This window comes from Ciconia boyciana, chromosome 1, assembly GCF_034638445.1.
Source record: "Ciconia boyciana chromosome 1, ASM3463844v1, whole genome shotgun sequence".
NCBI classification, from domain to species: domain Eukaryota; kingdom Metazoa; phylum Chordata; class Aves; order Ciconiiformes; family Ciconiidae; genus Ciconia; species Ciconia boyciana.
This window is the reverse complement of record NC_132934.1, coordinates 210,943,809-210,959,232: the sequence shown is the minus strand read 5'-3', so window position 1 is coordinate 210,959,232 and position 15,424 is coordinate 210,943,809. Positions and strand designations below refer to the sequence as shown.

The 15,424-nt window shown below is 39.0% G+C and overlaps 1 protein-coding gene across 3 annotated transcripts in view; it reads right to left on the bottom strand.

Moving 5' to 3' along the window:
* GRM5 (glutamate metabotropic receptor 5) overlaps positions 1-15,424 on the bottom strand; it is a 283,519-nt gene that overhangs the window by 34,414 nt on the left and 233,681 nt on the right. For all 3 annotated transcript variants that reach the window (XM_072855113.1, XM_072855124.1, XM_072855133.1), the window contains exons 4-6: positions 11,861-12,107; positions 6,481-6,649; positions 2,708-2,834 (exon numbers count right to left, since the gene is read on the bottom strand). In XM_072855113.1, the coding sequence (XP_072711214.1) occupies positions 2,708-2,834; positions 6,481-6,649; positions 11,861-12,107 (543 nt within the window). The remainder of the gene's footprint in view (positions 1-2,707; positions 2,835-6,480; positions 6,650-11,860; positions 12,108-15,424) is intronic.

The window sequence follows — 15,424 nt, the reverse complement described above, 5'->3', positions numbered from 1 at the left end:
TTATCAAGCAGCAAAGAGACATAGACTGCTGCAGTATCAGATGCAGGGACATTTCAAGGAGGTTGGTCTATGCTTTATAAAACTGAAGGGAAATTTCCTTGCCAGAATACAAAATGCATCTCCTTCTCCTTACTTTTAATTCACACTTATTACTAAATCTTATGTTGTAAACAAGACTGAGAGTTACAAGCTGCAAAAGTTGGGACTATAAAGATGAGCATTAAAAATACAGCTCCATATATTGTATGGATAAGCTGGGAATAGACTTTTTAAAATCTGTTTTTGATACAAAGCTAAAAACAAGATCCAGTCATCATGTGAATAGTAAGTTAGGTGGGGACTACACAGCCGTGAAGCTATGGTGATGGGTGTCCTGTTACCAGGAGCGCATATAGTATCAGCTGTGCTCATGGAGGCCAAGGGGGGTTCCATTTCCAAATAGTGCCTGCTGAATTTGTGCCTGGCTGAGGAACAAGGGTTAGCTCTCCTGAGGAACTGCTTGGCACTGATGTCGAGGGGTTGTTTTCTGTGCATATTGACTTTGGTCCCTATAAGGGCATAAAATGCTTATCTAAAGCCAGGTTCATGGTTTGCAAAGTGTAGCAGCTCATGTAATACACAAAGCAGTTGGCTTGACTAAAAAGACAACTACTTTCCTTTAAAACAATCAGAGCTGGTTGGAAAATCATTGACATCCTATAAGAGCTTTCGAGGTGCCACCCCATCCAGCTTTTCCATCCTGAATAAGACCATCAAAGGGTAAATCCTCCCACAAGCCCAGACTGATGGAGATCTGCATGCCCTGGGGAACCAGCTGAAAGCACAGAGCCTGAAGGCCAACCTGGTGGCTGTTTGCTCTACTTTGCCTTACATAGGGTGCTTACAGGCTAATTACCCAAACTTCACCAGGTCAATGGGCAGTTCCCATCACTGATGTTTCAGAAGTGGGTTCTCTGTAGTTCCGATGAGGCACTTGGAGCAAGTTGCCTCCTAACTGACTTGTAGCAGCTCCTTTTCCAGCTGATCTATGTTGGGTAAAACCTCAGGTGCTCACTGAAACAGAGATGTGAGCTGGGATCTGCCACGTCTCAGACAAGACCCCCGGCGGTTGAAGAGTTGACCATTTGCATAAACTGACCAGCCTGGTGCAGTGGCCTGGTCCCTGCAATGTGGGCTCTGAAGCCTTCTGGGTGGCCCAGCTGGGATGTGAACCTGAGCTTATACCACACCCTCAGTACTCTGCTCTGGAGGACATGTGTGGCTGGGTCTCTTTTTCTCTCCTTCTCCATTCTCCTGGCACAAGAAAGCTTTCCCTGAGATGAGACGGCTATGCTGGCTGATTGCTGAGTGCCCAGGAAGGGAGGGCTGGGGGAGCGGGGCTGGAGTGTCACCGAAATCGGGAATCAAACTCCTTGACACCAATGTAGTATTAAGAAGCAGGCATTCTTTATTGTAGCGCTGGATGCATGGGGGATCGCTCCTCCTAGCGTGCATCCAGCGCTGCAATAAAGAATGCCTGCCTTTTAGAACTACATTGGTGTTACAAGGTTTATTCCCAGTTTTGGTGACAGGAGGAGCGCTTGCAAATCCATTTTATTGCTGCTTCAGTTTTCTCAGTTAAAAGTTTTTTTCTCAGGGAAAGTTTCATGTTTGACATTTTCTGAAAAATGCCCCATCAGTTTCATGGCTAAATGATATTTTTGCAATAATTACGTAACCTAGCTCATATATTACAGCAATGCAACATTCCTTACCAGGAAAGGATTAACTTTATATTAAAAAATCTGTCTATAGGCCAAGCCTTGCCTGACAGTCTTCCACTTGTATAAATTCATCCAGCAAACTGTTTTTCCCTTTGTCTTGCCTCTCTTTCACCTCAAAAGTTTCTCCCTGCATCCACAGAAATTACAAGCAAACCAAGTCTTTGAGCTCTTCTGGAAGAAACCTGTCTCTTCTCCCCTTGTCTGTACAGAGTCTGGTACAATGAGAACCTGATCCCTGAACAGCGTTTTGAAGCGGTGTGTGCTCTGAGCGTTATAGAATACTTGAATTCTGTTTATTAGTCATAAAGAAGAGAGGCTGTGGGATACAAGCGTTGCAGTAATTTATCTCTAAAGTAGTCAAACTGGTATTCTGCAAGAGCATAGAGATCTACACCATGGCAAGGAGAACATGAACACTGTATTCTAGCAGACAGACGAACAAAGGACTAATGCAAACCTAAGTCTGGAGCACTTACGTGTTTAGCAGCAGTAATTACAGCAGCTAGTTCATAACTTTTTCAGATTAAAAAAGAAAGTATTGCATGACTTTTCTGTACCTGCTTGGGAGGAAAATAAAACTCTGAAATTTGACCTCCCTTAATAATATCTCTGACAAGGACTTAATTTCTCTACCTGTTTGGGGAAGGACAAGATCTGCACCACCAGCTAGGTGTTAGGACAAGGTCGAATACAAAACCAGGACTATCTTTTTTATTTCTAGATCTAATAACTCAGGTCTCTAGAAAGTCTGAATCACACCAACGATTCCTGGATCAGGTTGAGGCAAGAAGACAAATGCTAGCCTCAGTTCAAATTCCAGCTTTATCCCTGGATTCAATCTGACCGAAACAGTCCTCATACTCACTTGTATCTGGCATTTGTTTCTTCAGCTCAGCAGATGACCATTTTCATTGACAACATAAGCACAGCCACAACTCATTTACCTGTGAGTTCGTCGTTGGGCCAGGAGCCGAGCTGGCAGGCTTTGCATGTGTATTCATCAAATACATATTCATTCTCTTTACAAGGAGTGCAGGTCCAACAGCAACTCACTTCTCCTTTGCGGATCACCTGAGACAAAAATTGACATTTGGTTTAGCAGCATAAACATGTATTCATGCTGCCCCAGCTGCTAATTTAATTTTTTAATATATTTTTTTTGATAGAGGTTTTTTTAAATATTTTAGAGGGAGTTCCTTTTCATGGTATGTTTGCTTATACAAAATATGACACAAGTTCTCAGTTCTCCCATCATGTATGCACCAGAAGAAAGAAGCCATCAAACCCACATAAGTATAAGTGGAGGTACAGAATGACAATAAGATATTTTTTCCCCTCTTAGAATTAGCATAACTCAAGATTTCATAGATGGCAATGTGCCTACAGAAGCCAGTACATGACACTCAAGGCATATAATTCACTCCATTGTGGTGCATACAGGGAATCATGTCAACAGCGTTATTTCCCTAAGGGTTCATTATCCAAAGATTTTTGGGTGCTTATTTTTCATCCAGTTGTGAGTGATTTGTTGAAACTGATTTTTTCCAGACATCAAGCTGAACATGCCTTTTCCAGAATTATTTAATTACTGCATTTCTAATTAACATTTAAGAGTGAGAATGTTATCTTTACCCATTTTAACATCTGACCTGATTTCTCATTTTATAATTTACTGCCAAATATTATTGCATGCTCATGACTGAGATGCAGATTTTTCAAGATCCTTATTTATCATCTCTAGGCACTGAAAACATCTGTGCTTCTTGTCAATATGTCTTTCTTTTGTAATTAAGTATTCCCAGTTTCTCTTCTCTTCCCAAACAATTTATAAATGAATACTCCCAGTTACAGCATAAGAAGTAGGTTGACTTATGTATCTTTTGCAATTATGAATTTAGAAGGTGGCTTCAAAACCACAGGTCTTTATTGCAATTTTAATAAATGAAATGTAAAGGAGTGTAATAAAAAAGAACTAGATCGCTCTTTGCAATACTGCAGTATTTTCTGCAATGCAGAAAAAAGTGTAAATTATATAATTGTAAATCAAATATATATGATTTTCATCAGCAATATGAGGACCTGAAAAGTTCAGGTTTTGGTTTTGTTTTTAAAATTGTAGAGTATGAAATGAAAAAAAGCCACACTTGAATAGCTAAACTGGCAGAAAGGCCACGGGAGCATAAGTGATTTGCTCTGCAAGTGTTGAGACTAGAGCTACTTGCAAAACAGAATACCTGTCCTCCAGAAGTATTCACATATTGGGATTTCTTTCAGTTTGAACTAGAATTAAAAGTTGAACAAATGAAAACATTTCTTGTGTCCGGGAAAATAAATTCTTAGAAAGCTTGTACTAATTTTTAGACACATATTTTAGTAAACTTGATGCATTATAAAAATCCATAATTTTACAATGTATAAAACACTCAAGAAAATGAAATGGCAAAATAGAAACCATATGTTATCATCAAAACACCTAAGCTTTTTATCAAAACTATTCATTTATACTTTTCTGTTAAACTTTTCACCAAATCAACATCTATAAAATACTTGGAATTTGACAAATCTGTCAGAAAACTGGTACACTGATCATTTCTTACCCAGCACTACCTGGGGATTAATCCAGAGAATGATTATGTATCCTTCTCTAGGAATCAAAATAGTTGTTCTCCACTACTCAGAATCAGGTCAGACTTTTTTGTATAAATTGCTTAGTCAGCTAATTCTTCATCCCTTTTCATTTCTTGAACAATTGTTTGTTGCAGCACTTAACTGTAAAACAATCTTTTCTGTCCCTTTTAACAAAAATAATTATCTTTCAAACAAAAATTATTTTCCCTTTCCCTTGTCATGTGGACAATCCTTTAAACCTGTATTTATTTAAATAATCCTATGTATGTCTGCACTGTGTCAAATTTTCAGAGTTTGGTTGTGTTTGGATTTTATCAAGTCCTTCAGATGGATGTACCAAATGTTGCTGAGTGTTGGATAGCATCACATTGAATGTTACAAACTCCTGCATAATAACTCATTTGCACAGAATTCTGCAGGAAAACCGCCACAGAGCTTGGCAGGGTCAAGCTCTCCCCATCATCTGTGAAGACCATGAAGATAAAGGACTGTGAAGTAAACTTTGAGACTTATAATCAATAACCTAACAAGGAGCATAAAGAACATTTCAGACACTGGACTTCAAGCATGTGTCCAAGTGTGTGACAAATTGGCTTCATAGTGAAGAATCCTCTTAGGAGAATTCTTGAGAGCATGGGTAGAAGGTGGAAGGAGACTGTGTTAATGAAGATCACAAGATACTTCCCATCATCTGTGTTGGGGCAACAGATCATAAAGGAACTCAGAGCTGCCCACTTCTGAAGCTATAATCTGTTTGTCCACCTCTATCCTCTCACATATATGACTGTGTGGCTGGAGCAGGCTAACATCAGACCCCTGTTTAGTTACTGTGGGAGTAATTCATCCCACCTTCTTTTATGTGTCTGCTCTCATCTTAACCAACTGTCCTGGCTGGGTGTCTTTTACCATCAATGAAGAGAAAGAAGTGTTTCTACACAAAGATGTTTTCATCTTAACTGTTAACATTAACTGTTTTCAAAGCCTACATGAGGATGAGATGACTCCTGATCTAGAATAATATATTATTTCCATTGACTATAAAGAAAGTTCAGAAATCTGATATAACTGTATATGCCTACACTGAAAACATATACATTTGGTCTGATGAAACTCACTTACTGACTCTGCTAAAGACCAGTTAGTGAATAAAACGTGGTGACTGTGTCCTAAAACTGTGGAAGACTCAGGCTGAAGAGATTCACTTTGTGTTGCAGAGCATGGTCAGCCTCCCATCGGCCCCTCACTGTAGCTGCTTCCCAGGTCTGCAGGCATGCCATGCTAACACAGGAGAAAAGTGATCCAGCTTCCAGTGAGACATGTCAGAAATTACAGCTGCTTTTTTTCAATCTGAACCACTCTGTTGTCCATGCCCATCCCCTCAGTCCACAGGCTTTTATATAAATGACTACAAGGTAAGCTAAGGACTTGCAGTTATTTTAACTGTTCTGCAGTAAATGTCATGGGACGCTGAAGGATAATAGAATACAATTAATATATGACAGCTTCATCTACCCTCCTTACTTACTGCAGCATGCAAAGGGAGGAAGGAAAAATCAAAACCTGGGAAACAAAGCAGCAGTAAAACAGATATGATTAAAAAAAATGTTACCTACGTTTCCTGAAGTTCTAAGTAGTGGTAGTTATTGATGTTCTCTGATGATACCACAGACTTTAAGGTCTGAGTAATAATGTTCCAGTCTAGGTGTCTATGTCTAGCACTGAAATAGTAGCAAGTATTATTTATAATTTACCTGTAATTGTACTGACAAGTCCCAGTCAGGGATTTGCACTCCACTGAATCAGATGCTGTAAAAATATGCAGCAAAAAAACCCCAAACAATACCTGTTCTAAAGCATTTGGAATATAAGTATAAAAAAGTCAGCAGTTCACAGATATAGGAGTACAAGAAAATGGCAACTTATGAAAATAGTGAGATGACTACGATACGAGTAAGAACTAAATACATAAGTCTGCACATTTTAATTAAGGTGTGGGATACTGTCTCCATGAAAGAGTCAAGAAAAACTTGCTTTCAAATTTCAAGTCTATGCATTCTACACAACTGAAGTAAATGGAGAAAATATTTACCTTTATCTGGCCTTTTTCGCAGGGTTCACTGCACACAGATCTGATGATATTATTTTTCTCTGACCATATTTCATCATCATCCATTTTCAGTTCACCATTGTCCCAGCTGCCAACATTGATATAATCAAAGTAGTCCTTTCCCATTTTCTTAAAATTCATGATTTCGTATCTTTGGAAACACAAAGGGGAGACATAGCTGAGTTGAGGAGAACATCGTGAAGTGCTTCACATTAAAAGAACACTATACAGTCAAAATCAAGCTTGTTGAAATAAAGAAGGCAAAATTTCAAGCATTATTCTTGCCATTGAGTCTTTCCCAATAATTTTTGTGATATCATAACCTTTCTTTTCCTTTGTATTTTAATTTGTTTTCTTCTATCACCATGAAAGTTCCCTGAACACTTTGGGGTTAAGTGACTGAGCTTCTGAGAATGACTGTATTTATTTAAGGAAAACAATGAAATGAGCCAGACAGGACTCATCCTGTGTAACTTTCAGCACTGAAGCCAAGTGCATAGGGAACCCTAGCTGTCCTAGGCTCCCTCTATATCACGTGCAGAGAAATCTAAACCTATAATGGCAATTCCCAATGCTAACTGCTCCTCACTGTCTGCAGGTGCTTATTCACCTCCTGAGAGAGGAAGCCTGAAGACAGCTAAGCTCCTAAAGTGAGGTAGAAGCAACCTAGGCCTGTGGGATCAAAAGAAAATTCCTGTGCTGTAAGACTGCAAGATGCAATTTGGTGTGGCATCTAGAGAGGAATCAGGCATCATTCTTCAGGCACAGACTCCAGGACTCTGGCACTTGCTGGAGGCTTCAGGGAGATCTTCTTATCAAGAGGCACCTTGTAGTCCAGGCATCTGAAGAATGAAGTTGAGACTTGCCTTTTTTTTGCCTTTTTCTTCTACCGCATTGCAACAGCAAATGCTGTTCTCTCCCATCCATACAATCCCCTTCATTTTTATATAATTCCTCAGTGATCAGAACACATTTAGTTCCTTGTACAGTATGGTGTGGAAGAGAAAGAGTATTCATGCCTCAGTCCTAGGCTGCTTTTGGGTCAGATCACCTTGTTATCTGGGAACAGAAGTGTTAAGAGCAGAGCTAGAGCTGATCAGAGTTTCAAGGTTCTTGTTCCTCTTCCTCCTACTTTCTTCTTAGCTCCCACAGAGTCTTACAGAAAGTCTGCAGAGCAGCGTAGGACTCACTAGCCTCCTACTGGCATGCTGAACACCAGGCCACCTTTCTGCCTTACAGGCCAGTTCTTTTAGCACTTATTTGTGAGGCATGCTTGGAAAGCTGGGCAACTCCTGAAGTGATGATATAATGCTTTTCTTTACCTGCTCTTTAGTGCGTTTTGCAGCAACATGAAATTCACTGATGGAAAATGAGCAAATTATATAGATTGAGAAGATGAACACAATCACAGGTTTAAAAAACCTGCCTGGTTCATAAACAAGGAGACAACTTTTTCCTGGCATCAGGCACAAATTTAGACCCCAAGGCAAAACTTATGAACAGGATTGTATTAAAAGTGATACTGTCAGAGTGTAATTTGTGAAGTCCAATGTACAATAAGTAAAAGAACCAGCACATTAAATCAAGCAATCTCTTAAATAAAATACTGAAGTATTTCTCTTAAGTTTTGAGGAAACACTTTTAAGACTGACAAGTAGTAACCATACTATATCTAACATCAATGTTTTTCTGAAGCTGATATAAAACAATTTGTGGTAAAACTCTTCTATGATATTCTCCATCCATGGATCTCAGAATGCTTTGCATCAGGAAACAAAGTGTAACTGTCACAGTGGAGAAACTATGGCAGGGATTCAATGCCAAAGTCATGCACAGGTCAGGATTAGGACTGCAAGCAACCTGTGAAAGAAAATTAAAGTGGAGCCTGACTGGATGGGCCATATGATATTACTCATATCATATGAGTCTTGAGTCTTTCCAAAAGAAGAAAAAATGAGCAACGGCACAGGTAGGAAGAAAAAATTATGATACTCCTGGATTTTGGAATATTTCACTTTCTATCCTGTATAAAGAAGGAAATGTCCATAGCTTTGAGAATGACCTCATCAAAGTTGGAGATGTGGATGCCAGACTGACACAAACACACACAAGCCCAAATAAACAGGCTTTTACACATGGTCAGAAAATGAGCTTTTTTTCTGAGGTTCACAGACATAGTAACAGCCTGTTCAAGGATTAAACAGACTAACCAAAAAGTTAGCCCAGAAGCCACTCTGGGGTCTTTATTCAGCATTGTCAGGACATTGTAACACTCCTCTGAGTATTGCTTTGTTAAAGTTGTCAGTTCAGACTTTTATGGGCAGATGAACAAAAGTACTGCCAATGCTTAACAGGCCATAGGAACTAAAACAATTATCCCTACCATGCTAGTTCCATGCATACATCTCAAGGGGAATACTGGAAAGAAACCTGACAAATTAAATAAACTATTGTCTCAATATGTTGTGTCTCTTGCAAGTCCCCTGTGGAGAACAGCGCTGGTGGACTGATAGTAATAGCCAGACTCAGTAAGTCCATTGCTATAGTGGAGGTTCATGAGTCACTGGTTCCCTGGAGCTTCCTTGACATACCACAGGGACAGTTTGTCACTTTAAGATAGGAGAGACCAGATGGTGCAATAGCACATTTCCAGCAGTGCCCTGATCACAGTGCAAAACACTTGTTTCAAAACAGAAGTGCCATGAAGTTGCTGAGAATCCATATTCTATTGGTAGCAGAGCCAAAACATCAGCATCTTGTTTTTCTTGCCTTTTCTTGCCTTCCCTATTTCTTCTTTGGAGTTTCAATAGTATTTACAGGTAGCAAGAAATCATGGCTGTTCCTTCCATAGTCATTTATTTTTTTCCATGCCTTCTGTCTCACCTAAAACAAGCCCTCCACTAGACTGTCTATCTGCTTAAAGCTCAACATACACATAAAGGACTTTGGAATAGGGCCAGGATTCAAAGCATCTTGTGGGATTAATCATCTGTTGTATAATATCAAAACCTTTTTGCTATACATCAAAATCCTGAGCTATCTAGGTCAGAAAGGCTTTTTATGTTCTGATTTCCTGCTTAACACCACCACCACAGTACAGCTGTGAGGATTTAAATTTCCGTTTTACAAAGTGAAGATGCAGCTATCGACACAAGTGAACAGGGGAGATGAGTTGTTTCAGTATGACTGCACCATCTCCAGCTGTTGCAAATAGTATTTGACAGTTCTCAAAAGACTATGAACTACTCAAAACCTGAGAGTTAGAGATGGAACTTCCTACATGATCTTCTTAATCATGAAAAAGTAAATTTTGACTAAATGTTGGCTAATTTAAACACATCGACTAGATTTAATGATGTGACTATTGCAGGAGAAGCAGGAACAAAGAACTATGTTTTGAAAGTAAACAAACTCTGGGAACATTTTGTCACCACACACAGTCCATTAGTTTGAGTAGACAGAGCACTACTGTATCTCACACAAATCCAGTGAGGCTGGACTTTCTTAAAGTTGCATTACCCTGAGGTGCACAATCAACATGGTGTCCCTATGCTCTTCGGTGAAACACTAATGTCCTACTGTGACTGAGCAAATGGCTGCACATGATATAATTCCTTCATCATCTTTCTTATAACTGAATTTAAAAAGACCCAAGACATTCAATTCAATTCCTTGCAACAAAAGGAATTAAATCACTATTGTTAAACACACCAACATGAGGAAAAGGTAAAGCTAAAGGTCCCTTTGCAACATTTAGATATTGTCATTGGTGTTGCCATGCCACATATCATTTGTTTGTGGCAGGCCACGTATTATTTATTCATGGCAGTCTTCAGTCTTTCTGCAAGAAATGAGTGAAACAGATAGGAATAAGGTAGGATGCAGTCCACTGCATCTGAGCACCATTAAAACCAAATGGGAATCCTTTAAGAGAAGTCTGAGACAAGTCTTTTAAAAAGAATTTGGTCAGAAAAATCCAGACTGAGCACTTTTCTTCAGAATTCAGCTATTTGTAAAAATAGAAATGTTTAGCGGAAGACAGCCTTGCTCACCAAAACAGTGCTGAAAATAAATTTCCATCTGAAATTGTCCTGGCTTTCTGCCAGTTTGTGTCTGAGTTCTCCTACCAGCTCACAGTGCACTTCCTTAGAGTCTGAGTCGGAAGAGTTCGAAAATTTGTGTCTCCAGAGACACAAACAGACAGACTGCATTGTGGGTGGCTGTCCTGCGCTCTTTTGGGGAGAATGCTGACTTTACAGGTTTTCAAATAAAATGGAAAAAAAAATTCAGTTCTGAAATTGCAGAAATTTTTGGAAATGTCAAAATATTCTGACCAAAGAATTTACATTTTCCTACCCATCTCCACTTGGAAGTTAATGCTTGCCTTTCAGTTCACATTAGTGGGAGAAGACAAAATTTAAATGAGTGTACAGGATGAACAATTTTCCCTTTAGTCATCTGTTTATATGGTGCCGTCACAAAGATGTTTAAAAACTTCCCAATAATGTAGACAGAAAGGGCTGCCTCAATCAAACTGGAGCAAAAGCAGTGAATGAGGCAGGAATCTACCCACTGAAATATAGGGGAAAAATACACTTTGAATGCTATCACACTTGCTGTTCTTCTTCTGTGTTCAGTAGGCACAAACCCAGGAAAAAACCTCATTACTCTTTTTAATGTGCATTTATATGGATACTGTATATATGTCATAGAAAAAGAAAAACTTGTCTTATATTTCATAGATGTATGTATATACATGTATGTAAGTTATCAACAAAAGAAGCTTTGTTTAAATTCAATTTGGCTTACATCAGCACAGTATGAATTAATAGCTTAGTCTGTTATGCAAGTGGAAAGGCTTTTTTTGGAAGATATGGAAGCAGACTTTTAATAATTCTGATGGAAAAAAAATCCCAGATTAATCAATACAATATTTCTGATATTGTTTTACCTTTCTTAATAAAAGAACTATGTCTGCTATGATTGCTTATTCCTCAATCAAACACATACATTTAAATACCCAAAGAGAGAGAGAGAGCAATGCTGTGATGGCCGACATGGTCTATGACCATAAAATTGAAAGTCTGGTGGTTTGTAGTGAGAAGTTATACCTTTAAATGGTACAGATGAAAATGCAAATTCATGCAGGAAGATTGTATGCCTGAAAGTTCATGTCTTTAACCTTAAACATCATTAAAAATGCACATTAAAAAAAAGAGTTATTTTGGAAAAATAAGCACAGCAAGTCAGGAAATGTGAAAATAAAAGCATGAGATCTTAGCTCTGATGTCAAGTCTGCATGCATCTACTATGTACAGTTAACATGTCTGGTATTGAGTAGTTTGACAAATGTCAACATTACCTTCCTGGTGAGTCGCCATTCTCATCAAACAAGATCATGTCCCCAGAGACTCCAGTAAAGTTAGTCTTCATGAGGGATTCCAGGAGCTTCCGACCATCTATGGGCTTCATGGCGTCACAGAGGCCCACGTAGCCTGGGCACAGCGACATCTGCATGTTGTGGAGGCCATACGCCATCGAGTATATTGCGTTGATTACAAAGCCCATCTTGGAGTCCTGAACGTGCTGCGTCCTCAGAGTCATCTGGCCTGCCGGGGAACATCACAAAGCAAGTGGTTAGTGCATGGGGCTGAAATAAGATCAGGTCTTCAGACACCTGTTGGTGGGTTGGTTATTAATGGTGGAAAAAGTCTTTTTAAGTGTCTTAAATAGCTCATAGGAGATGCTTTTACTGGTACACACACTGAGCATGTTAAAAAAAAAAATAAAGGAATGAAGGAAGACATTGTCCTTAAATATTTTACTATCCAGCTGATGCCTTCCTCTGTGCAGCTCCAGACCTCACGTATGTTGTTTTTCGACTACTTCTCTTCCATGTGTTTTTTTAAAGCATGTGTCATGAACTTTATAATATAACATTTTGGGGAATCCAGGAACTTCTTCCCGCCTGCAGAAATCTCTCCAAATCCTCAGAACTCTTTTGTTGATGTGTAAATGCTAACATGGAGTCTATTCTGTAGTGACCTTGTAGACAACACTTTTGTTTCAGAAATATGGGAACCAATCCTGTGCAAACAGACTGACCTAGGCACAACTCCTTTACTGTACCAAAAGTTCGTGCGCTAATAACTCTCCTACTTCTACGTGTCTTGCTCCTCTCTATTTACAAAGTGAGGATAATGATGCAATGCAGATGAATGCATTAAAATATCTGTGAAGGATTTTATGATGTGGGTTAGGCAGTGACTCTCTTTAGCTAGAATTGGTTAACCTTAATTTGTTTGGCTTTTAAAACAATGTCTGGATTTCTATTTTCTATTTAAGCTTCTGTGAAATGCACAATAAAAATTCATTCAGCAGCACCCTGAAGGCCTTTTTTTTTTATAACCCATTGTTATTAATGACACAGATTCGCTCTGTCGGCAGCACCAGTCCAGCTAAGGAAGAGTAGGCTGGAGGTTTTCTGCCTCATATGTCATCAGCAAAGCTGCCAGCTGCACTCCAGCCACCAGATCTTTAATACTGGGGAAGTGAGAAGAGTCAGAGATAAAGCAACTGCATCAATGGCGCTGGGAACTTGTCAGACTCCTGGAGAGATTTGGCTCTGGAGGGAGGACAAACAAAGAGCTCTACTAGAACATTTGCTCTCCTTTTATCAGTCAAGCAGCAATCCCTAGCAGCTAGGGATTCCTGTGTGTGGGCAGCCAGGAGCAAAGGGAATGCAAATAACCCTCTCTGTCCACTCTATGAGAGTCTGCCTCCCATAGAGGCATTGGCAAGCGGCAGGGATGGAGCTTACACCTGCCCGTCTGAGCTGCCGGGGCACCACAATGTGAGAAGGAATTTATGCCGCAAAAAGGCTGATGTACAGACAATTTTTTTCTTGAGAGAAATGAAGACTAATATATGACTCTGAGGGTGGCACTCATCTAGTTTAACAATATCCATCCAGAAGACAAGCATCCAGTCTGACGTCTAGGCACCTTTTGTGGAAGTGAGTAAGAATCTCCAGCTGGTGATTGATCCCATCATAAAATAGGTGCATCTACAAGCTCACCTTTTCAGTGGTGAACAAGAACATCACCATGCAGTTCTAATCACTAAAACATTTTGGAGTCCTGAAAGCATCAGGAACGGTAGCAAAGACACATAGTTTGAAATGAAAATCATTGTGTAGACGTCAGTAAGTGAATGAGGGGACTGAGAGATCCCTTTTTCCCTTCTGTTTCATGTGGGAGCTGGCACTCCCCGTTCTGGTCAACGTCAGGAGCAGTGATTAACATTTTGGATAGTTAAGTGATATGAGCTTGAAATACCTGTAACGGAAAAAAACCTTGGAAACAAGACACAGTGTTGCTCATTTGTTCTGTTCTACCAAGGTATTGCTTTTTCCTAATTAAACATAATAGGCATAAAAACTGCAACAGTGGAGTACATGTAAAACCCATATTAATTGAAATTAAGTGGAAAATTGAACAAGCATATTACATTGCAATACACAAAACTTGGTTTAACCAATTATTCATCCTCAAAATTAACAACTCACAAACTGTGCAGTTAATTATAGTAGCCATTAGAATGAATCAGATTTGCATCAGCAATAGTATTTATTATGAAACAATATTTCAGCTGCTTTATTGCATATGATTGCTTAAAAATTTAATAACTTAATTCTTACAGGAACACTCTCCACTGGGCTTTGTGCTTCAATTTTATAGAATTTTATAGAATTTTATAGAATTTTATAGAATTTCTGACTGTCTTTAAACATTGAACCTCATTCAGTTTACCTGATGATTTGTAATGAGGCTGCTTAGCTCTTCATAGAAGCTGCTGGCAATTGTCAACAGAGTTGTAAGGGAATTGGCTGTTGTGGGAATTTTAATATACTTCCTGCAGCTGGAGAAAACATTTCCCCAAGATGTTAACTGCCTCACTTTGCTATAAAGGGGCAAATCCAACCTGCCAAGTCTGACTGTTGGTTTACAGTACCTCAAGACTCTATAGTTAAGGGGAACATCTCAAAAACTGAGACAAAATAAAATTTTTGCTCTTAATATAGCATAACATGGTCTTAAAAAATGCCAGTATTAAAAAAATAGTTAAGTCTGAAGGTGATTTTCAACCCATTTCACAAAGTAGTTAGGCACTCAGACTTGAAGCATATAAGTAACCCTATTTACCTCAGTGATCCTATGAGTGGTTTTAAGGGAAGGCTGAATACACAAGCTAAAAGGAAGTCTCTCAGTCAGAAAAAAAAGTTAAAAAAATTTAAATCTGTCTCTGCAACAAGTATGATTTAGGTAGCCTTAAACGCATTGTTCATTTAAGTGTTAGTGCCTATTGTTCTTGCTGGAACTCAAACACATATTCTCACATTCATCCACAAGTGCTGTCTTCAGTCAAGAAGCTTTCCTGACACAGGGTCATCATGAGATGGAGAGGTGGCACAGATGAATTTAATGATGATGACGCCAGTAATGTTCAATGGAATTGACTTTACAGATTAAACTCTTAATCAAGAATAATGGAAAAAATCTAATAGAAGTTGAGGAGTTCCTACAGAATTACTGGGCAGAGAATAAATATCCACAGACTGTAAGCCATATGCTTGTCTATAATATCCATAGTAGGACTCTTTTCTATTAGATTAAAAACCCTCATATCTATAAATGATCTATTTTTCTCCATCTTGTACATTCATATATGAGAAAAATTTGCAAAGAAGGAAATAAAAATGTCTTGCTTTCCTGTGGGCTGGGAAAAGCCAGTGTGATGCCATTTAACGTTGGCATGTAAGGATAAGCAGGACATGTTCACATGAATGTTTTAGTTCAGTGCAGGTGTGGGCTTTCAAAGTCAATCTCCTAATCGTTCCGGCTCACTGTGCTTTGGTTTAAGCTGT